General features: G+C 35.1%; 2 protein-coding genes and 1 long non-coding RNA gene across 5 annotated transcripts; 1 reads left to right on the plus strand and 2 right to left on the minus strand.

Annotated features, from left to right (window-relative positions):
* Positions 1 to 1,359: 1,359 nt before the first annotated feature.
* On the minus strand, positions 1,360 to 2,053 carry LOC113336569. The gene is made up of 3 exons (XR_003353938.1): positions 1,891 to 2,053; positions 1,681 to 1,760; positions 1,360 to 1,464 (listed from the first exon to the last, which is right to left on the minus strand). It is a non-coding gene; the product is annotated as an uncharacterized LOC113336569 (long non-coding RNA).
* A 9,214-nt stretch (positions 2,054 to 11,267) lies between these two features.
* On the plus strand, positions 11,268 to 14,397 carry LOC113315489 (F-box protein At1g52495-like). 2 transcript variants are annotated; one of them, XM_026563765.1, is made up of 3 exons: positions 11,268 to 11,410; positions 11,644 to 13,002; positions 13,037 to 14,397. In XM_026563765.1, exons 1-3 carry the CDS (start codon positions 11,381 to 11,383, stop codon positions 13,232 to 13,234), a joined length of 1,587 nt encoding a protein of 528 aa, XP_026419550.1. In that variant the 5' UTR covers positions 11,268 to 11,380; the 3' UTR covers positions 13,235 to 14,397. The 2 variants fall into 2 exon arrangements, with proteins under 2 accessions (XP_026419550.1, XP_026419556.1); XM_026563771.1 differs by having other exon boundaries at positions 11,644 to 14,397.
* A 513-nt stretch (positions 14,398 to 14,910) lies between these two features.
* LOC113336580 lies at positions 14,911 to 19,092 on the minus strand. Of its 2 annotated transcripts, none has more exons than XM_026582266.1 (6): positions 18,956 to 19,092; positions 18,567 to 18,629; positions 17,780 to 17,845; positions 17,397 to 17,647; positions 15,892 to 16,276; positions 14,911 to 15,364 (listed from the first exon to the last, which is right to left on the minus strand). In XM_026582266.1, exons 3-6 carry the CDS (start codon positions 17,832 to 17,834, stop codon positions 15,177 to 15,179), a joined length of 879 nt encoding a protein of 292 aa, XP_026438051.1. In that variant the 5' UTR covers positions 17,835 to 17,845; positions 18,567 to 18,629; positions 18,956 to 19,092; the 3' UTR covers positions 14,911 to 15,176. The 2 variants fall into 2 exon arrangements, with proteins under 2 accessions (XP_026438051.1, XP_026438052.1); XM_026582267.1 differs by having other exon boundaries at positions 18,563 to 18,629.
* Positions 19,093 to 24,273: the final 5,181 nt, after the last annotated feature.

The following is a 24,273-nucleotide window of genomic DNA, read 5'->3' on the forward strand; positions in this document are numbered from 1 at the left end:
ATGTGGAAGATATCGTGCACCTTTTACATACATGATCATCAATCAATGCAAAATAAAAGTGTCAATACAAATAAAACCTTGAGGAACACATTTTAAAGCACCTAATATATGATCGAGTTCAGATCTTATTCAAGATATAAAAAATTCCATAGCAACATACACATACAAAGAGAGACAAAAAGACTTACTTGAGAGCAAGCTGACTGTGTTGAAGACGGTACTTGAACACTGCAAGAGAGAGAGACTTACAATTACATGTTTAAAATGATATCCAATTCAACAATGTTAATTCTGAGAATTACCACTATACCTCAACTTATATTTATATATACACATTACACAACAACAACATTTTGCGTGATATCACTTTCCTGAACTAATAAACAGGAGTGCATAGAAATTTAAAATTCGATATCATTTTAATTTCAAACCACGGGTAAACATATGCCAAAAGAAATAGTTGATTAGACCAAATGGAAAAAATGGAGTTCATGAATTAATCCGAGATATCAAAAACATAACACCCACTGTGAGAGGAGGGTATAACAGATAATAGAGATTCCACTGATTCCCAAATAGAACTATATTACCACTGAAACCACCAGTGCTATGGGATTCAAGTGCTAACGAACCTCTTAATTCTAAAAGAAGCTTTTTATAGCTTCTTAAAGGATAACCCTACCTGTTAGATATCTGAAGTGGCCAGCATTTGGAACACATTGATTTTGAATATGTATACATCATTTGGTCTGAATGCAATCATCATGCCTTGCCTTCCACTGTTAAATAGCTCAAAAATCTTCTCTATCATGGAAACATTGCAACACTAACTATATAATGCAGATAGAGTGCACATGTTTGAATATTCAAATTGAAATATCACCCTTTTTGTATTTGGATGGACGCTTCCATAATCTCTCTTGTGTTTTGCAAGCATCAAATAATTAAAGGGTATAATTCTTTAATAATTGTTCATTGAAGAATCGGTCCGCGAGTTATAATCCCAAAGGTGTCACTATCCATCCATAAAAAACCCATCAAAACAAAAGTAACACAAAAACTCCATCAAAACAAAAGTAACACAAAAGGCCCAAAGAATTTTGATGAAACCAATTTTGAAATTTGGAGTTTTTGTATCACTTTTTAAAAATTTGGGGGTTTTTGTATCAATTTTGTTTAAGATGGAGTTTTAATTGATCCCAACATTTGAATGGGGTTTTTGTACCACAAGTTTGGTCACCTTGGGTTTTTATGACTAATTCTGTTGAAGAATTACTAAATTAGAAATAATTCTTGATAGTTTAGTCTTGATGTTTGATATAAAAAAAAAAGGTTGGTGAAATTATCTTGCAATACCTTTTTTGCCTAGATTCATCACTGCTGCCTGAGTCCCTTTACTCGAACCCCCAAGCCTGCTCTCGGCTATTGTTAGAGAAACATAAAGGCCAGCCGACCACCCAGTAACTACACCACAGAAGTGGTGGAATGAGTAAGAACTTTAAAACAACATATATATGCAAACATGCATTAACAGTATCATGCTCACGCAAGAGCGAAATCATTACTCGATTACCCAGATTCAAAAATATAAATCCGATGACAACGAATAAAACCCAGATTAAGAAACACAAAATTAGAACAACCAAAGACGGTATTTCAGTGTTCATCTACATGATTTACCTGAGATGGATGCTGGTTCTTTTCTCAAAAAACATCTAATATTTGCAAAAGACGGTATTTCCAATATGTCCAGCAAAAATCTGCAAAAATATATCAAAATTTCCAGAAAAATCAATTGAACAAAACAACTAAATCAAAGAAAAATTTAACAAAACCTAACAAATTAAATACGCTCAAAATCAAACCATGGTCAGAAAAGAAATTGAAAACCTTTGGAAGATAACCTCTTTCCACTTTTGACTTTTGAGGTTTATGTAATGGGAGCTTCAGGGATTGATTAGCAGACTTAATGGAATTGTTAATGGGATCTTTTTTATTCGTAACGTATGATGGGAAACTGATTAGCAGAAACTATGGTGCTGGTAATGGGATCTTTGATTGTGTAACGCTTGAAAATTGAAGGGAGAAGGAGTTAAAACTGTAAATCTGCGGGGAGGAATGAGTCATAATTGTTTTGTAACGGAAGAGGGGAATAAGTGAAGCAGTGATCTGGGACGTCGGATTAAGGCTTAAAAGCTGGGTTCATTTTGAGTCATGATTTATTTATTGCATTTTCAGACGAATGAGAGTCATCGATCGCCGGAAAAGGCCCATGCAAAGTCGTCAGATTTACAAAAACACATTTGTTTTTGTAAGATAGATTCTCCCTATGTGGTCTATTTTGGGCATCTCGGCCGAAATTCCGCCGATTTTTTCCTTTTCGGCTCGTAGTTTAGCGAAACACGAAATTTCGGAGAGACGGAAAGTGACCGGAAATTTCGGGCATATCGGCCGAAATTCCACCGATTTTTCCCTACCAAGATAGGGTATTTAAGTAAATTTAACCTAAAAATTCTATAACCCCTATCGCAATCACTCTTCTTCTTCACTTAGTTTGATTCTTCAGTCCCAGACTCTCTCTCACTGTATCACATAATCGAAGCAAGGTATGTAAATCGAAGCAAGATTACGGTGTGTGGTGTTAATAGAAGCTAGATTTGTATATTTTGAGAACTTTTCTATGCTTTTGTGGTGTTAATCTGAGATTAGGTTTTTGAATTTCAACTGAAGTCTTCCTTGTTTAATTACTGAATTTGTTTTTCATGGGTTCTTGTTGATTGGTCATGGGTTCTTGTTGATTTGCTGGTGAGGTCATTAAAGATTGAGTCCAAGTGTCTGATGCATGTTAGGGTTATAGTAATTGAAGGTGTAACTATTATTGATCTCTTTAGTAATGAAAAATTGGGTGTTCGATTTCCTCAGGTGGCAGTATTAAATGTTGTTTAAGCTCAAGAAGTGTTCAATTTTGCTTTGGGTGGCTCAAGTAATAGTCTTCTTTCAACTTGATTCAAATTCGAGGTAGGCATCCATTCTAATAATTGGCTTTATTAACTAGTGGTGTATAAATAAAAAGGCTCCCAATTGTAAGTTTGTAACCAAGTTTAGGTGCTCTTAAGTTCAGTTTTATTTCAGCCAAGTTCAGTTGCTCTTAAGTTCAATTGTAACCAGGTTCAGTTTGCTCCCAATTGTAACCAAACTCAGTTGGGTAATAGAGTTTGCTTATTGTTGTCTTTGAGTTTTCTCTAATATTTCATTGATGGAAAAACTGTTCTCATAATTTAAATTTGACATTAATTCAGGTTGTGATTATGGATTCTTCTAATCAGACTCAAACTAGAGATCCAGCATGGAAATGGGCTATATGCAAAGATCCTGCATTTCCGAGGAAACTAAGTTGTACGCTTCGTGACAAAGAAGTGCGTGGTGGTGGAATTACTAGGCTTAAGCAGCATATCACACAAGTCAAAGGGAATGCTTCATCATGTATGAAAGCAACAGTTGAAATAATAAATGAAATTATACAAAATGATAGTATAAATAAGTTAAAGAAAGCTCACAGGGATAATGTTGATGCTATGTATCGTCGCACACAATCTGATGACAAGTCTGATGCTGATACTGATGATGAGGACCATGAGGTGATGTTTGTGTCATTATATGATATCAATTTATAGACTATACATCGATGTTCATAAGTAGAGTTTTATTAGGCAGTGGTAATAATTTTGTGCTAATAATTGGTTGTATTAGCCAGTGGTGTACCAAGTTCAGTTGGTTCCCAATTAGGCAGTGGTAATAATTTTGGAATTAACGCTCCATCCCCATGAAATTGAACCTGGCAACAAACACTTCTTATTATAAAAGTTGGAACCGAAATTACACCGAAATTTGAAAACGGAATTTCCCCGAGACAACGTTGTACCAGTGTCTCGATCGGGACCGAGATAAACCGGAATCCGAGATTAAATACCTTGGATTCTCCACTACGAGAAAATAACTTGGGCCATCCACTTGGGCCATCCACTTGGTCCATCAAATAAACATTTTTTTCCAGGCACTTGAAGCCCCTATTTCGAGGCATACCTCAACTTTTTGAGGCATACAAAACTAACTGGGGGATAGAGGGAAAAGGCAAAAATTGGATCCAAATATCAAATCAGGGTCACCCCTTATCTAAGTATTTCTTTAAATCCTAATCTACCCCTCACTAATCAGGTTTAGTGGTTAATAATAATTAGTAAAAATCTTAAGTATTTGTTAAATGATTAGTATGTATTTGTATTTGGGAGAGTGAGATGAGAGTAGAAAGATGGGAAAAAAATTGAGAGGGAATTTTTTATGGTGAAAGTGGAAGATGATTGTGAAGAGAGAATTGCTGCTAAGAGGTTGAAAATTTGATTTTTTTTTTTCTTTGAATACACCATTGTTGCAGCTGAAATAGCTCGGTGTCGGCATTGTATTCAACCGAAAAAACCATGTCGACATTTGTTGGAAATTTTCATAGATGATCTTCAGAACCTTTTTTTTTTTTTTTAATCAGTCCACTTCGGGCACAGTCAGTTAATTCTCGAGCATGCCGGTATCTATGCCGGCATAGTATGTTGCTTAAATTTCTATGTTGGCACATGATGAAAAGTATCCAGAAAATTGATTTTTTTTCACTTTACTACCGGCATTGATAGACTTATATCGAGCAGGCCGGCATTTAGTTCCAGCATTGAATTCATCAATTCCGGCATGGTCTACATCACTTCCGGTGATGTAAAAAAATTATTTCTGGCTTGGTCTTCATCACTTCCGGCATGGCCTTCATCATTTCCGACATGTTCTTCATCACTTCCGGCATGGTCTTCATCACTTCCGGCATGGTCTTCATCATTTCCGACATGTTCTTCATCACTTCCGGCGTGGTCTTCATCACTTCCGGCATGGCCTTCATCATTTCCGACATGGTCTTCATCACTTCCGGCGTGGTCTTCATCACTTCCGAATGTGGAAAAAAATAAATCGTTTTCAAAGTGAGGAGCCGGCAGAGAATGAGAAGAGAATTTGAAAGGGAGTGGGGAAAATTTAGAATTTGAAAGGGAATGGGGAACATTTGGGTTTCAAAGCTTTAACCCTAAAAGAGATTAATAACAAGTGGAGATGGAAATGGGGGATATGATTTTATTTTTTGATTTTAAGTTTTTTGATTTTTATTTTGAGGGAAGGGTACTTTATTATTTTTGCCCCCAAAAACACCTCTTAGCAGACACTATTGGTTGGGGGAAGTAATTCATATCCCCCAATTACTTTTCATATCCCCAATTTTGGGTTCTTAATTAGGGGTATCCTAGGATAGGTAACTTACTTAGGTACCTTGATTAATTCATTAATTTACTTATTTATTTAATTTATTTATTTATAAAAAATTGTAATATATTTTTTTTTAAATATTTTTTTTTTAAAATAATTTTTCTTATTTCAAATTTTTTATTTAGTTTTTTTATTTTTTAAAAATAATTCCAACTAGATTTTTACAGTCTTCCTTTATTATTGGCGAATATTAGTTAATACATACAAATTTTAAAAAAATATTAAATTTCAAAATAATTTTACTTATTTTTTTAAAATAATATATAATAATAAAAGATCATACAAAGCCTAGACATAGGTTCGGCTGACAAGTTAGCAGACGAACCTAATTTTTCCTAAAACATATATAGGTTCGGCTGACAAGTTAATGGTCGAACCTAAAGTGTTCTTCGTATATGAAGACTACTCATAGGTTTGGCTGATAACTTGTTTGCTCGAACCAGCCTAATTTAAGTTTGGTGGTGATGGATTGAAGTTCGGCTGATATGTTATCAAGCGAACCTAAGTTTGGTGGTTACAGAGTTAAGTCGGATGATAACTGGTCAACCGAACCTAGGTATGTTCTAAAAACAACTAGATTCAGCTAACAAGTTATCAGCCGGACTTCTCAATGTTCTATGAAGAATACCCGAGGTTGGGTTGATAAATTATTAGCCGAACCTAGTGTGTTATAAATAAATTAAATTAAAGAAAATTTTTAAAAAGCTAAAATATTTTTAAAATTTTGAATAAGGGCAGTTTTGCCACTAAGAAATATGTGGATAAGGGACTTTTAAGATTACAACCTAGTAACCTTATTTTGTATCTATTTGATATGCCTCAAAATAGGTTTCGGGCACTTAGGCAGTCTCTTCTCTTTACTGGTCTTGCTCTAAGCATTAACTTGGTTATTTTACAGGGGTGTATTGGATCCGGATCTATTTGGATAACTAAATATCCTCAAAACTCCTAGGTATTCAATTAGGATTATTTTAGATTCCTTAAATATCCTAGGTATTCAATTAGGTTTATTTTAGATTCTTTAAATATCCTAGGTATTCGATTAGGATCGGACATCTTTGAATTCTAAATGATTTAAGATATATTAGGATTTTCTAGGATATTTTTAGACAAAATATACATAAAATTATCATCTACTAATCTCGACCAAGACCATGGGATTTTCATGGATACTCATGGTAGACATATATATATATATATGTATACACGGGTGTTTTTCTTCATCACCGTAAACAAAATGGATCCTCGTTCATCTCTCTAGCAAGCAAGACAAGGTACACTAAATGTATGTATTTCTCGAATTCAAGATCATTTTTATTCCTATTTTATTATCATTTTATTATTTATTCCATTGTCATTCTACTTGTAAGGATTCAGAATGTCAGAATATCTAAATCCATCTTAGTGACTTGGCCTGAGTGAGAGAGTCTATTTGTAAGTGTGTAAATCATACGTTTTTTTTTCCTGTTTTTTAACTGTAACAGACAGTCTCTCTTTGTATCTGTTTTCTATCAAAAACATAATAAAGATTTTTCTGTTATCATCTAAGAAATCTTTCATGGTATCTGTCTTCTAAGGAAGATTTTTGATTCTTTCATCTTTTTGATCCTCAATTCTTAAAACAAATTCCACTACAATATCTACAATTTCTTAAAATTTCTACTATCAATTTCTTTGATTTCTTAAAATTTCTATCATCTTCATCTTTCAGTTTCTCTGATATTTTCTAGATCTAGTTTCTTTTCACGATTTCAATTCTTGAATTTCTTCTATCACCAACTTTGTCTCTGTGAAACTAAAAGAAGATGGATCGAATTATCTCATCTTGAAAAATCAATTTGAGTCAATCCTTATCACTACAGATTTGTATGAGTATGTTGATGGTTTCATTATCAAACCAGATGAAACGATTGATCTTGATGGTGATACATTAACAAATCCATTATTCTTTCATTGGTGCAAGATGAATCGGTTTATTATGTCATGTTTGAATGCAACGTTGGATGATACTATTTCTCGTAGAATACTTGGATTTACATCTGCAAGGGAGATTTGGGTCTACTTAGAGAGGAAATTTATTCAGAAGTTTTTTGAAAGAAATCTCTTCTTCGTAGTCAACTCCATTCAATCAAGAGAGGTAATAAGAGTATTCCTGCTTATTTTGATGAATTAAAAGTTATATTGATTCAACACATTACCAGATTTTTCTTTCTTTAAAGTGTTTGGATGTTGTTTCTATCCTAATCTGGAACCTTATAGAGCAGATAAATTGAGTGTTAAGTCTACCAATTATGTATTCTTAGGATAGTCCAATCCATAATGGATACAAGTGTTTTGACTTTAACAAGCAAGAAGACATATATTTTTTTTCATGTGAACTTTGATGAAGATTGTTTTCCTTTTGCTGATAAGTCTTGTGCATCCACTACTTCTGAGCTTCATGTGCTTCTGAAAATCTTATTGTTCAAACTGATATTTATGGTATTTCACATCCTTCTACTGATGCATTATCTCCTATCACAACTAGGTGAAGAACTTGAGTTTCCAACCTTAAACAACGGTCTTCTGATTTTGTTTCTTATTGCATGGTTAAGTATCCTCTACATTCAGCATTTGTTGTTCCAACATCAGATAATGTTGAACCAAAATAATTCAAGAGTGCAGTTAAGAATCCCAAATGTCAAGTAGCAATGAAGAATGAAAATACAACCCTAGTTGAAAATAATACATGGGATTTGGTACCTAATGATCCTAGTTATAATGTACTAGGAAATAAATGGGTTTATATATAAAATTAAGCCAAATACTGATGGGTCTGTAGAAAGGTTTAAACCTAGACTTGTGGCCAAAGGTTACAATCAAATGGATGGAGTTGATTACTTTAAGAATTTTAGTCCAGTGGTGAAGGCAACAATTGTAAGAGTTGTTCTTACAATTCCACTCTCAAGACATTGGTTTATAAAGCAGTTAGACATCAGTAATGCTTTTTTACGTGGTTTTTTTGAATAATATGTTTATATGGTTCAGCCCAAAGGTTTTGAAGATCCTCATCACCCATGTTATCTTCATTCTTTAGTTACTGATGTGATGTATGTACAATATGATAATCACTTTTGCAAGTGATTTTTATATGATGGCAACAAACCCATTAGTTCTTTGTTTCTATGGTCATCAAAATGGTCACATGTATCTTTCAAATGTTTTATTATATATTTCATAAAATGGTTGTATATCATATGGGTGAAAATGATTTACCATCTGCTACTATGATTGAGTACTCATGCTTGGAATTGAGCCTTATTTTAATTTAATTGTGTATTTTATCTATTTGCTTTCGTCTAATGCTACTAAATTAGTCGTTCATTTGTCGTCATAATTTTTATGAGCTTTTTGTTTTTTGTTTCAGGAACAAAAAAGATGAATTTTTTATTGCGTGAAAAGGCATTTTTTATTAGATTAATTTTTATATTCATTAGTGCTAACGTTTTAAACGTTATTTAACAATCATAAAACATCGTATAGTTTTGCTTGAACCTCTAATCATATAGTACCCAATCTGTTTGTACTTGAAAATACATAACCAAAAATGTATGATATGGGGGATGATCAACAAGAGGTAGCAAAGAGTAAACGAAAAAAATGATACATGGACAATGGAAGAGAGCAATGAATTGCTAGCACTTTTGGTTGATGCATGTAAACGCGATAGGTGCAATAATAATGGCATGTAAACAAATAGTAGAAAATAAAATACTTCCACGACTTAATGCAAAACTTCAACTTGCAAATGAAAATGTAGTGTTCAAACCCAAAACCTATGAAAATTGTATTAATCGTTGGAGATGGTTCAAAAATCCCTATGCCATAGGGATATGTGTACATTTGAAAAGACGAGGGTACCCAAATACACCACAATCTTTAATTTATCCACCTATAATTCCTCTTACCGAAAGTGATTGTCTATGGACAAAGTCGAGACAATACGAAAAATCAGTATTCACACTTTGTGTGATCGTCTATGGATACGGGATCGAGACAATACAACAATCAAAGTGTGATTACTTGATAATAGGTTCGGACTTAACCAAACTCTATAGGATCACTATCAAGTAATACGGAATTAAAGTTTGTGTAATTTACTTTAAATTATAATAAAAATAATTATAATTGCGGAAAATAAAAGTAAATAACACTGCAAGATTTTGTTAACGAGGAAACCGCAAATGCAGAAAAACCCCGGTACCTAGTCCAGAATTGAGTACTCTCAGAATTAATCCGCTATACAAAATCTAGCAAACTTCGTATAGTTGAGACTAAGCAACTAAACCTATAGTTCATCTAATTCCTTTGGATCGTATTCCAAACAGTAAAGGAAAACGATCTGTTTGGTAACAACTCTCTTGATTCTTTCAGATGAAGATATATCAAGTCATATGCAAAGGCTCTTCCGTTTAACCAATAAACTCCTTTGCCTGGTTAGATCAATCTATCCAACAACTATCGAAGTAGCAGAGTTTAGATTTGCAATCAATCAATATAGAATCAAACAAGAAACTATAAGGTGATGCCGATCTTACACAACTAACCAATCGAATAAATCCGATTCTAGTTGGATCCTATCCGATCAAGGTATGTGCACACCCAAAGATATATAAACCAAATCAGAAATCTTCTTTGTCTTCAAATCTTCATTAATCTTCAATAAACACTTGCACAACACCACTTGAATCTCTTGTAATCAATCATGCACAGAACGGAGTCTGTTAACAATGGATTATGAAAAGATATCTTTAGATCTACAAACAGTTCTAAAGATCCGTCGACACTTCGATCTAGTTTGAGTGAATCTTATATCAGAAGAGAAGATTCTCAAGAATAAACAAACTAGGCGAAATCAAAGTTCAACAACCATTAGTCAATCAAATTAATCGAAAACTAAAATAAATTGCAATTATCTAGTTTCCCACCAACGGTACTCGTAGAGCTTCTTGATCCCACAGAAGTCTTTAAACAAGCGGTTATAACAGATTTCACCTAATTAAGGTACTTTCCTCTCTGGATAGACGGCTCCACCGGAAACAAGAAGAAGATGAAGTTTGCCTGGCTCTTAGGATAGTTTGCTCGAAATGCAAACTTGGGTATTTATAGACCAAGGATGTTTGGACACCAATGAATTTCCAAAACCGAATATTCTCAAGATATGCAATAAACGCCCAAATCAGTTTTCATAAAACCTGGAAATGCTTTGTCCAATATTTCCGAAATCTCACTAGAAAATCTCAAATTAGTGAAATGCACATTACCAATTTTTATTCTCTAGAGATATGCATTTAATTGCTGGTAATTAAAGCATGTAAAACTAACAACCTTAATTAAAAGATATTTGGTTATTAAAATTTATAGTTGAAAGATATTTGGTTATTAAAATTTCCATTTCAGTCTTTATAAATCTAAAATAATCCAAGTTACAATCTAGGCAGTGAATGTGGAAAGATGAAATCGGTGAAGGCAGTGAATCATAAGACTATCTTAATTATAAGAGTAGCAAGAAAAAATAAATTTTTTTCTTAGCATATTGAACTTTTTTTTTAAATTTTAATTGTACCTTTTATAGTTGAAAGGTATTTGGTTATTAAAATTTCCATTTCAGTCCTTATAAATCTAAAATAATCCAAGTTAGAATCTATTATAATCCAAAAATAAATATCCATAATAATCCTGGATTCTTTTAAGAAACCATATAAATCCACCATATTTAGGTAAAATTTATATCCATATAAATCCATACATATGGGAGATGCACTACGGCCCTGTTAGCATTGAAGCTGTCCCTTAACATCTCTCATGGATACCGATAACAAACCCCCCTATATTATATATCTATGTCTTTTTTCCCTTTAATGTGGGTGGTTCCAATTTCTTCTTCGATTTTCACTTCAACAAAATCCTAGACTCTGCATCTTCGTTGCATATACTCAATTGAAGAAGAAGAAGAAGAAGAAGAAGAAGAAGAAGAAGAAGAAGAATGGTGATTACCTGCTCGACTAATGGCTCGGTATGTATCCTCCTCTTTATTGGCTGTATCAGAGATTTGTTAATTTGGGTTTTTTTTTTGTAACCTAAAATTAGAATTTATTTTGCAAAAAAAACTAAGTAATTTTTGTAGGATTTGTTTTCCTGGGACTTTGTTTGATAAGAAAAACTTTCTTTTGGATCCGTTATGTTTTAAATAGAGATTGAGATTTCTTGTAGATGTTTGATCTTATTATGAACCTAATGTATATGCAGGTTGCTCAGCAATTTAGGCAATTTAGGCACAGACGGAAAACTGCTAAACATAATATCTTCAACAAGACCATCTCCAACAATTACAGCAAATTATGTATGCCAAAACGTAGGAAAAAGGAGGAGGAAGATACCAGAAAGAAGAAAATGAAGAGGGGGAGCAGTGATAGTGGTTGTAATCATGATGACGTCGAAAAACTTAATGTTATTTCAGACATTTATAACGCTAATATTAATCCAGACTTTGGCGGGGAAGGGATACTAGTCTGCGAGATACTAAGTAGACTACCGGTCAAGTCTCTTATGCAATGCAAGTGTGTTTGCAAACGCTGGCGATTCTTAATTGAAAAGGATGCAAATTTTATTGATCTACACCTAGCTCGATCAACAACACGGCCGTGTCTCTTAATCACTGTTCAAAAACCATTTGAGTATCCGGCAGGATGTCTTCCGGGGGTTTCTTATGTGTGGACCGAGTATGGGAGGTTTTTGCTGACAGCTGACCTATCAGTGGAAGACAAAGGTGGAGCGGTATCAGCAGCATCTGTTCACACCATAAGGGAGATGGATTCACCAATAGGTGATAGTAGAATTATGGGACCTATGAACGGTTTGATGGGTTTCCATGACCCTGAATTCAACTGTGGTGTCCGTATATTCAATGTTAGCACGCGAGAAGTAACACCATGGATTGAGTCAACAGTTCTACGGAAACTAAAAGAAGAAGAAGAAGAAGGGAATAAGTTCCGTTACTATAGAAAATATGCCCAGTGTAAATTGGGATTCAATCCTTCCACCAAGGAGCACAAAATGATTTGCATCTGGAGTCTACAACATGCTAACCCTTACCACCCTATGGATGTAGTTTGTGAGGTCTTGACTGTAGGTGATAATAAATGGAGAAGAATTGATGAGTTTCCAACAAGAAAGCTTCGCTCAACCTGGGGAAACTCTGTTAGCGTGAATGGTTCTATATATTATACCACTTTCAAGCGAACGGAAGGCACAGATGCCAATGACATCCCTGATTTCATAGTGGCATTTGATCTTGGCAGTGAGAAATTCAGAGAAATCAGGGTCCCTGATTTCATCCTTGATCAGCCTCAGGATAATGATGAGTATGCTGGTAGATGTGTTGATATATTAGAACTGAGTGGTCATGTAGCTTTATTGGGTAGAGTTAACGGTTACACCGTAAAGCTTTGGTTATTTGATGATGCTTATGTTCAGAAGGAGAATAATGCCAGTGCTACAAGTACCACTACTGATAACCAAAATTGGAAAGAAATTACTATTCAGTTACCTTATTTTTGGGGTGGAGATCGCTCTCTGGATTTTGTTTCTGTTGTAGGAACAGATCTGATAATCCTAAAATCCTATCAACTTAACTGTGGAGATATGTGTAACATATCCCATCATTCTTACAACTGGAAGACCAATAGCTTCACGGAGATTGAAATTAGTGGGATCCCTTCCTCAGTTCGAGATGATACGTCAGTTTACTCACTTTCTGCTTTTACAACTTTCTTCGAGAGCCTTTTCCATGTCCAGTAGCAGGATTCAGCTGTGTGTGCAGGTGCGTATATCAATCTAGATGGGTTGGGGGCACACATAGTCCCCTCCTGTACCCATGGATGCAGGTTCTAAAGGGTCTCTTGCGGCTCAGAACTGGAAGCCGTAGCGTGAAGATTGCTGTGCAACTTTAGGTAAAGTGCAGAGTAGATTACAGCTACCTGTTGCTGACCGTTGTGCAGTTCGTAAAAGGGGTGAAGACCCTCTTCAGCGTATCTTGTGGGATTATCCCATTGCTACTCAGGCATGGACTTGGATTGCAGGAATTTTTTATTTGCAGCCAGTTTATATAATGCTGCAAAGGGACAGAGTCGTATGATTAAGGACCTTTGGCTCATTGCTATCATGGCAGTTAGAGCTGGGTTATGGAATCGAGGTGTCTTTTGATGGGGCAACTGTGAAATTATCTAAGATTCACTTTTTCTCGAATCGCTGCAAGGGTTTCATGTTTGGTTCTCCTGATGAGTTGAGAATTCTCAGTTACTTCAGAGTAGAATTCAGGAGGATTAAAACAGTTACTCTGCTTGAGTGTTTGTGGTACCCACCTGTGGAAGATGATCTATTATTATGTTGCAATGACGCTGCTACTAACAATCCGGGAATGGCTGGGGCTGGTATTGTGGCTAGGAATTCTTCCTGTGACGGGCTATTAGTATTAGCCTGGGTGAAGCTTCAAATTATATTGCTGAATTCTATGCTATCACTTATGGCCTGCAGTGGGAGACTCAGTTTGGCTTTAGTCGTATCAAGGTTCCCTCGTATTCTTGCAGTGCTGTTCAGGCTTCTGCCTTGGCAGTTAAGGCATCAATGGCTTGCTGCTTGTGCTAATTATGATGCTGTCAGTTTTGTGCATGCACATCGTGAAGTTAATTTTAGGGCTGGTTGGTTACCCTTTGCAACAGGGTGAGAGGATAAGCTAACTGGCAGGCCTGATTTTATTACGAATTCAGATATAAATAATTTGTAAGTTTTTGGGGCTTCTTTGGCCTCTTTTCTTGCTTTCTATTCGTGTAATTTGTAACTTTTCTTGTAGTGCAATTTGATTTATCAAAAAAAAAAAAAACAAACAGGTTCTAAAGGGTGGAACTCCAATAAGATGGTTATAATATAATGATGTTATTCAATTTGCTTTCCTTGCAGGTTTATTTATCTTTCTTTGAAAAAAAAATTCTTTTTCTCTGATAATTACTTGTGCGACCTTGCAAATTTACCTATTTTTTTACGTTGAGGGTGGCAGCGTATTCGGACATCATATCCAGCTGATACTCTTACTTTCTTTCTCTCATGTTGTCTGGATGGCAAGTAACAAATCTCAAATTGGTCGTACAGACTAAAAATTTTTTTTACAATCATGTAATTGTAGTACGGATCCAATTGACAAACGAATTCATTTTTTGGACACGGTATCACAAGGTTCCTCTGTATTGGTGGCGTGTACTGCCTTGCTTGCATATTTGTGTTTATATTCACCAAAAATTGTCAGCCGAGGTTGCTGGGACTAGCTTAGCTTCACTTAGTCTCATGGATACAGAAAAGGTTTCAATGACCATATTGAACAATATGAAAATCTTTCATAAGAGAACTACACTACATAAAGAAAGGTCATTAGTCAGTCTCATGTAATTACACTAACCAACGAAAGCTTCACAAAAACATACTAAGTTCTTTTACTTGTGAGAATTTGCAATATTTTGGTCATTGAATCAGAACAAAAGAAACTTAGTATTTGCCTCTGGTGCTCTACGAATAAGTAGTAGCAGTAGTAACAGGTGATGTAAAAAAACAAAAAGAAACTGGTGACTGTAACCATCCCGAAGGTGTGCAGAGTCACCCGTATTCCTTAGTCACAAAAGCCTATAATCCCTCTACCTGTAGACGCAGGGTCTCAACTCTAAAGGGTGAAACTGCAACAAAACTTTAGATTTTAATATCCCTAACTTAGCAGATGCCGGTGACTCCCAAATTTAAAATTTCCAAGTTTTTCTTTTCTTCTTTGGAGCTCTCTCAGTTTTTCTTGACCTCTTTGAAGCCCTCTTAGCTTCAGCCATCTCTTGACGTTCTTTATCATGATTATGCTCCATTTCTAGTAGCACAACACTTTTGAAAGGTTGATAAACAGGACTAATGGAGTTGTTGGAGCTGATGTAGTATACTGCAAAAACAAAACAAAGAAAATGATTATTAAAATACAATCCAAATTTATTTTAAAACACGGCATTATAAGAATACTATATTTTGTACTCGAGGGGCAGTAGCCACTCAAGCTTCCACATTCATTTAAGATTTCGGTGATTCTCACCCTTGAAATACAAATAAACTAATAGATGACATTGTTACGAAGGTGCTGAACATTCCTAGTGATATATTTGGAAAAGCCCTGTTTCAAATGATCTTTAACCCTAATGCCTACTTCTCGGTTAAGTCTCTGTACAAAAATTGGATAAACATAACTGAATAAGATCTCAAGATATTCAGGTCAAAAACCTTCTGAAGAATATTTGAAAGATGAATACCCTGCCTAAATCTTTTTCTGGAAATAAACCTGTGACAGTGTTCCAGTCCATCATTGGACTGGTCAGATTTTGCTTAAAATTGATAATATATCCAACATGTGTGGACTTGCCCATGCACTGTGATTGAAAAAACTATGTAGTTGAAAAAACTAAGAAGAAATCTTACTTGCTATATCTCCTCCGGTGCGTACATCCTTTTTGGAAATAAGAACCATTGTTTCTTCTAGAAAACGGACAACAACTTCTTTCTTCCAATTACTGAAGTCCTTCCCCTCAAGCAATGTTTTGGCAAATCCACTACCTGATCCTACGCAGATATACGGTTCTTTAATATCCTCTATTTCATCCTTTCTTACCAACATTATGCAAGGAATCATGGAAGCCGGTTGATTGGGGTTTGGTGCATATCTTGCAAATAGTATGGTGCATCCATAATCCATGATGTTCACATCCTTTGGAATTTCACAATTCTTTGGAGTAAAACTTTTCTGGCTTAAGACAGTTTTGGCATGATCAGCACACTTCTCAATATTCCACTCTTTACCTTTCATCTATACATCACAAGCAATTGAAATGCCTTACATTAAAAACTTTGATTAAATTGCAAAATTGGTACTACAGATACCAGTTTAATTTGTTTTTAATGAAAGACCAAAATGAATTTCAAACTAAAAGAATAAATGATATCATTAACATTGTGGCATGGCACTGGAAACAGGATTACTCCACTTCGGCAACTGGAGAATTCACCATTATAACATAATAACAGCCGTTAAATGCGAGATATAATGTGTACAAATCTAAAGGGAGGTTCCAATATGCCGTCAGTGCAGATAATGTTGACAACAAGTGTCAGGTAAGTCGAATGTGATGAGATACAAAAAGAGAATAGTCCTTAAAAACAGATTTTATGCTATTCTTAGATCCTCTCTCAAAATTTCTAAGGTCCAACGAAATTAAAAGCAAATAATATTATCAGAACTAAACGAAAGAATATTAAGGGTCTTCAGACTCTTCACTCCGTTCTTGTTTACTAAAACAAATAGACTGTTGAAAAGCAGTTGTAGATACTTTGTGGTGCAAATAGATTTTTTGCGGTAGTAGTCTGCTAATTTGGTAACAGTATGTCCTTGAGCAATTTGCAACTTCAGTCATATAGCTGGTATAGCATTGTAACCATACAGTATGAGATTAAAATTGTAATAAAGGTATTGCATGGATCTAGAAGTAACTGAGGGTATCTTTTACATAAGGAGATACATTGATCTATGACATTGCACTAAATTCATTACTCAGAAAATCCAAACGTCACATACAAAATCCAAACTGCCGACCTTCTTTCTTCTCACTATTTCTACAATTTTCTGTTATTCATCGTTTTTCTACTAATTCTTGCAAAAACATTCACTGCAAGATCTTCACTCACTCCAAAGAGTAGAAGAGGAAGTTTTTTCGTTGCTGAAAAGTGTAAAGATAGGATTCTTGTTTTTGTTCTGTGAGCACTTAAGTAACGCCCCCACAAAATAGAGTAACTACACCTTATTCAGCCAGACAACTAACCTATTGACTTAGAGTAGCGGTTGAGGAACAAAGACGTGAAGTTCTGAACAAAGAAATTTCTTTTAAGATCCTAAAATACGAAGTAGAGCTGTAGATTATTAGAAACTTTACCCTTTCTTTCAATGATTCCAACATGGAACGGAACCAAACAGTAGTTCCACTTGCAGTTGTTAGCATAAATGGAGGATCGCCTATGTACTCCACTTTATACGCTCTTGTATCAAGAGCATCACTCTTTTTCTGTCCGGCATCCTCTTCTTTATCAGCCAAAACTTTGAAAATTAACCCATCTGTTGCGACAAGGATGCCATCTATGCACTTTATCATTATGATTGTGGTTCCCTGGACCAAGAATACAGTACCTGTATTGCAGTATTGATTTCCAATAACATATTAATAATGACTAATAATAGTACAATGTAACAATTTATAGAAGGTGTCAATAATGCTACCAAAGAAATGCACCAGACGTTAAAAGGAAACGATCCCATTACCTCCCAATCCCAAACCAACCCCATCTACCAGGCTAAATGGTTCGCTTTCCATCATGCACCTGTCAACTGTACAATGCCATGAAAACAAACAAATGAAGAACACAAACAATTATGACAACAAACAAGCTTACAAATGTATAAAGTTTGGGTACAAAGATACCCAATCCAGAAACCATGCATATCTAAAACCATTGCGCCCTAAAACAAGTAGTGACATCAGAAACGATGTCACACTGGCCAAAGAAGGTAACATGCCCTCCTCGAATCTAGTGATCAAAGAGCGCATCCATAACCACAGTATCATCATGCACAGGCTGCACAACTACATTATCATCATGCAGCAAAACAACTAGTAACATCACAAATCAAGAGTCACACATTGGACAAGGAAGGTAACCCGGTACCCACCCTTACTAGTACCAACCAGTTGCAACAAATAACTACAGTATTTGTTCTGTGAACAGTGTTTGAAGAATCCGAAAAAGTCTATAAATACTAAGATATAAAGAACCACTATTATGTTTCACTCATAAAGATGATTAGCTCTCTTCCTCTAGTAATGCGAGAAATCCAACTCCTTATCATTAAGAACTCAAAACATTTACAAAGACGGACAATTACTTTGTAAACCGATAAATCTGACTCAAATTATTAGGACGTCGTTAAATGTACATATGCAATAGCAATCTAATTCCAGCATCAGATCATAATAATGCTCATTCAAATATGAAAAAAGAATCTATACAAAAATCCAATTGCAAATTAGAGAAAGGGATAGCTTACCCACCAATTATGGACTAATTTTGCTAGATTCCTCAAAATTTCCTATACTTCGCGAGACACAATAATGCTGCAACAATAGTAACAATTGGGGATTTTATCAGTACAAAGATAAGTTGTTTCTCTTCTCAAAACCCTTCCCCACCTCTTCATAAGCCCTCCATCACCACTCTTAGCACTCACAAGAAAAAAGGGTTTCTAGTTTATACAAAATTAGCGAACCAAAACACAAAAAATACTAAAACAAAACACAAAAAAGATGAAATGTAGAACCGAAGACATCAAGAACGATTAAGGTACAATGAAACCCCCAAAAAAGAATCGTTTGAAACCAGCAAAAAAAAAATCACCATTACAAGAAGATCATTTATTGAGAGTAGTTAAACAATTACTTACCAGAATTAACAGGAGTGGAGACGAAAGAAGAGAGTCGAGTCGCTTCAGTTTCTTGGCCTGAGAGGGAAAGAAACCAAAACCCCAAAAGAAATTTTTGAAACTGACGGAAGGCTGCTTATGGTACACGCTATTTTAATTGGGAGCGGTAGAAAGGGTCGGTGTCTTGGTTGGGTTAGAAATAGCGTTTTTTTTTAAGTGTTCCCTAAAATGTGATGATTGTATTTTCTCGGAAATGTTTAGGGCTGCACAAGACCCGCCCACGATACCCAAATCTACCCGTACCCGTTAAGTCCGTGGGTTTTTAATTCATAACCGCCCGTTGTGGGTGCGGGGTTGGTTATGAAAAAAAAACCCGCTGTCTGTGGGTGCGAGGTTGGTTTAAGCTAATACCCGCCCATACCCGCCCATACCCGCCCAAAAAACCCGCAGATTATATACCGTTAGATAAAACTAATCCTAGTCGTCCATTATGAAACCCTAATACTAGTAGATAGGATAACTGATAACCCTCATTCACTTTCTACACTCTTCTTTCTGTTCGGCCTCTCCTCTTCTTCCTCCTCAGTTCTTGTTCTTCACCTACGAACGACAATTACCAGAAATCTTCACCAGAAATCGACAACAACAACTTCGAATCTTCACCAGAAATCGACAACAATCGAAAAATCAACAGATTCAACACTTAATCTTCATCTGTGAACTTCCTAGATATGAATATTTTGGGGGTTTTGGTTTTTTTTTCTCACTTAATCAAGGAGAATAGAAGTTACTCTAAATACTTGAATATAAAGCGGGTTTAAACCCGCCCAACCCGTAGCGGGCGGGTAACAAAACCCGCCCGCTGTTTGTGGGTGCGGGGTTGGTTATGAAAAAAAAAACCCGCAGTATGTGGGTGCGAGGTTGGTTTTAGCTTATACCCGCCCATACCCGCCCATGTGCAGCCCTAGAAATGTTTTACTCCGTGTTTTTTTCCTTTTTTTTATGGGGCTCCGGAAATGTTTTCATTTTAATTTACTCAGGTCTGGATGCATTTTAATTTTGATATGAATTGCATAAAGAATGGAACAACTTCTTTTCATGAATGGTTAATGAATTGTTTTGATAATCCGGATAGAGGTGGCTATGGAATCGATTGGCATGTTCTCTGCGGTTACAATAATCTGACATATTCGGAAAGCTAGGTGCAACATCACATTTAAAAAGGAAAGTCAGAATAGCACTAACCTTGTAAACAGTGCAATCAAATACGTAAATGGCTACACAACAGTAATAAAGAGTGACTGTGATATAATGCAGTTGTTGTACTATAACCCTGAGAATGATGACGTTTTAAAGGTTACAACAAATCAAATAGATGGATAAGAAGGAAACATGGACATAACAATAGATATTGCTTCAACCATGATGAATTCTACTGCAAATTCTGAAATAGGGCCTAACTTTGTGTGACCATGCAGGAATTTCCAGAGAAGCTCGAGGCCTGCATGCCGACTGCACCACCAGGGAGCAACTAGAGGCGGATGGAGCGGATGCAACTATCCAATGGGCAACAGATTGGAGTGGACACATGGTAACATTTTGAAGTGATTCAGAACCTACTCTCTTGCTACCAGTAGAAAAGTATGCATCTCCAGAGAACAAAAATACAAAATTAGCGCAGATTTTCAAAACACAACAAAATTTGATATTAATTTTAAAGTTAGGGCCTTCAATTTAGTATTGAGAGACAGTGTAATTTGAGCAGCAAAAACTTTCTGCTTTTTGTAACAAATATGCCATTAAACATTCACGGAGAGGGGAGTGCTTATGGGAAATTCTAAACTCTCTAAACATTCAAGATTGGAACAATGATGTAATGGTCTATAAAAACTCTCCCTATAGTTTGTACGGTCCTTTATTATCAATAGTATCTTGAGGGAAACATCATTTTCTAAAAAAAAAAAACTGGGGCTCTGGAAAATCCTTAATTTATTTATTAGGTTACTTCTTTTACATGGTAGAGGTAGTATCCTCGTGTTTCATCATTATGCATTTCATATTGATACAACTAATTTGAGTTTCAATTTTTCACTCACTCCTATAAAAGGGTGCACATAACAAAGTAATCAGAATTATTCTCCAACAAACTGTTATCTTGTATAATTAAGTAAGTTTTTATTACATTTAATTTATTATGGAAAATAGTTATCTTGTATAATTAAGTAAGTTTTTATTACATTTAATTTATTTAATTTATTATGAAAAATCCTGAGAGGAGCCTGTGCAACTGAAGAATCAGTAAGAAAAAAAGGATTTCAAACTGTATCTAAATGCTATTTATGTGGAAACAATCAGGACACAATGGACCATATACTATGGCACCGTGATTTCAGTGAGAATACATGGCATTGGTAGGGTGGTGTTTTTAAATTCCTAAATCCTACAACATTTGAGGAGGTTCTCAGTTTGCAAAAATGAAGAGTGTAGCTATTAAGGAGATATGGTCCATTAGTGCATTTAATGTAATGGTGGAACTCTAGCTGACTAGAAACAGAAATATCTATGAAGGTGAAAAACCTGATACTGCAAGATTTCAACAAAGAATTGGTAGCTTCACTAAGGAGTATAGTGCAAGAATTAAAGGGAAGATGTGGGGGAATGTGTATGATCTGCAGGTTTTCCTATTCTTTGGTGTTACAGGGATTAAATTTCAAAGTACTGAAGTTAAACAATGCTTCTTTAAACTAGCTACCAGCTAGAAATCAAGTACTTATTTGTTGTGATGGAGCTTCTAAAGGCAATCCAGGAAAAGCAGGTTTTGGCTTTGTGGCAAGATGTGATAATGGTGGTTGTGTTGGAGCTGCTTCAGGTGGTCTAGGAATATCAACTAATTATCTAGCTAAAGTGATGACATAGATTGTTGCAGGTGAATGGGCTGTGAGACAACAATTACTTGATGTATGTTTCAGCCTAGATTCTAAAGGAGTATTCAAAGCATTTCATAGTGGCAGAATTCCTTGGGTGTGGAGAATAGATGGAAGAATATTAAACATAATACACTTCAATCAATTTTAGACATTCTTATAGAGAAATCAACTTCTCTGCAGATGCACTAGCAAAAAAAGGAGTACTGATGGACAAAGGTACTACTCAGTACTATGATGCAAAACCAAACTTTCTTGGAGGTTTGGAACATGCAGATGGTGTGTATTTTAGATTCTGCTAAATATATTATTTTAGAATTGAAGTGCACTTTTAGTAAATGTAAACTTTAGCTCATTTTCAGTAATAAAATTCATGATTTAGAAAGAAAAAAATATTTAATTTAACGGAAAAGAAGAAGTAAAATCTTATCGTCAGCTACATTATAATTGTTTTCAAAAATATTACTAATATCCAATTGCATTTAGCAACTTAAAAAAGATACTTATAACTATAATATTTTCTAAATGAGAAAAATAAATTTGTGTGAAATATTACACAATAGAATTTTTAGTTGGCAGCCGAGCGACAAGCTGGGCACCAACCCCTTTTTTAATATCAACACCCACTCTATCAAAAATAAAACTACCTAATCCACTACCAACATCATTGCTAACTAAACAATTCTTCACACGCTTGAAAAAACATACAATATCTTCACCAAGCTTCCCTAAAGTAGTGAAAGTTAATATACCCAAACCATAACCATGCGAAACACATTCATTCAAGTATTTAGTATGCATACGCGAAAAGATGTTGAAATAGTTTGGCCTGGGGTGAAAGCACGAACTCCATCATCAGTGAAGGGTGGGACACCTATGACATTCATACACACGTCTTGGCCGTTTTCCCAGCTGAGACCAAGGATGTCCGCTTGACGTAAATCTGTGTTATTATCTGAGAAAAAAATCTGAAACAACTTCTTTGCGCGCAGCTAACCCAGATTTGTAACAAATATCCTCAATTACATCACAAACTAAGTCATGGAGAAGCTTAAGCCCAACGTCTTTAGCAAAATGGAGCGCATGATCACCAAAAATATCCATAGGCCTATTACAGCAAGAGCACAACCTGTCTTTAACAAACAAAGGGATACCAAGACGATAGCAAACTACCGCTCTGAACTGTATGGGCCCAAGGCATTAATCTAAGCCACTAATAGGAACAACCAAAAGGTAATCTTGTGCATGTTTGATCTGGTTACATTGCCTCAAAATGGAGTCTCTTGCAGATAATGTAAATTGGACAGAGATTTGTTTCTTAACTGCATCAAAATAAGTGACTGCCAAGGAGCGCATAGAAGGGGTGGCAGTATCATCAATGCAATAAGTGGGAGGCAAATCCCTTCTTTTTTTCAAAACGGAAAATAAACTAAAATATGCGAAATTGTTAGTTTTTTTTTTTGTTTTTTTTTTTAGGGTGTATCCCATTTTCTTGTAATTAATGTCAAAATTTAAAATTGTAAATTATTTAACATTAATTTGCAATGGTGTTTTTCTATAATCCAAACAAAAAACAAAAAAAGTGATTATAACAATTATTTATTCTAATCGTTAATATAGAAATTCAGCTTCATTTATTATATTGAAAATAAATCTATTTTTAATATTTTATCTTTCTTCTTTTAATTATTATTGAAGAAGAAATAATTTTTATAACAAGTGACACATTGCTTTTACCTAAATTTTAAATACGATGTGCACAAAATTACACTTCAACCAATTTACAACGTAAATTCTTCACGTACGCAACATTGGGAATTTACTTGAGAAAGAATAATGATGGACTGATATTTAAGCACATGGTCCCATAATGCTATGCTAGACTCTTTTTTTGATAATTAACCATTAGTATTTTATTCCATTAAGAAACGTTTACATGATGGTTTTCAAGAAAAATGAGTAAATCATAAACATGAAACAAATACAATAAGATGCAAAACGTAAATAAATCGCGAAGAGAAAGAGCTATCCACCACAGTAGCACCCAAATCTTGTACGGAAAGATTGGAGAAGGAATGGTACTCGAAATCACGGTTCGACCATTTTGATTGATTTTCTTCTTGGAAAAGAGATACTCCTATTAAAGAGGAGTGATTTTCCCAAAAACTCATGTTTAGCGAGAAGCCCGGAAACTCTAGATCTATTATTCTGTTGAAGAAGAACTTGATCTTGTCTTCGTCAAATCGCCCGATGTACTTGTATCTATAAACCCGAATCACGAACAAATCTACAGAACAAAACACTATAAAAGTGTAGATAAAATCGCTCTACTAGCGAAGAAAATAATCGCCCTAATGGCGAAGAAAATTATCAAAACATAAACTAAATCCAAAAACAAGAAATCTCTGCTCAGAT

Source organism: Papaver somniferum, chromosome 1 (genome assembly GCF_003573695.1).
Source record: "Papaver somniferum cultivar HN1 chromosome 1, ASM357369v1, whole genome shotgun sequence".
NCBI lineage: Eukaryota > Viridiplantae > Streptophyta > Magnoliopsida > Ranunculales > Papaveraceae > Papaver > Papaver somniferum.

Excerpts from the sequence above, each read along its gene's own strand:
- LOC113315489 (XM_026563765.1), top strand. The coding sequence starts at position 11,381 with ATGGTGATTACCTGCTCGACTAATGGCTCG. Across the intron at positions 11,411-11,643 it reads CCTGCTCGACTAATGGCTCG|GTTGCTCAGCAATTTAGGCA; the intron begins GTATGTATCCTC and ends ATGTATATGCAG. Across the intron at positions 13,003-13,036 it reads CTGTTGTAGGAACAGATCTG|ATATGTGTAACATATCCCAT; the intron begins ATAATCCTAAAA and ends TTAACTGTGGAG.
- LOC113336580 (XM_026582266.1), bottom strand. The coding sequence starts at position 17,834 with ATGATGGAAAGCGAACCATTTAGCCTGGTAGATGGGGTTGGTTTGGGA. Across the intron at positions 17,648-17,779 it reads GGTTGGTTTGGGATTGGGAG|GTACTGTATTCTTGGTCCAG; the intron begins GTAATGGGATCG and ends ACTGCAATACAG. Across the intron at positions 15,365-15,891 it reads CACCGGAGGAGATATAGCAA|TATACTACATCAGCTCCAAC; the intron begins GTAAGATTTCTT and ends TTGTTTTTGCAG.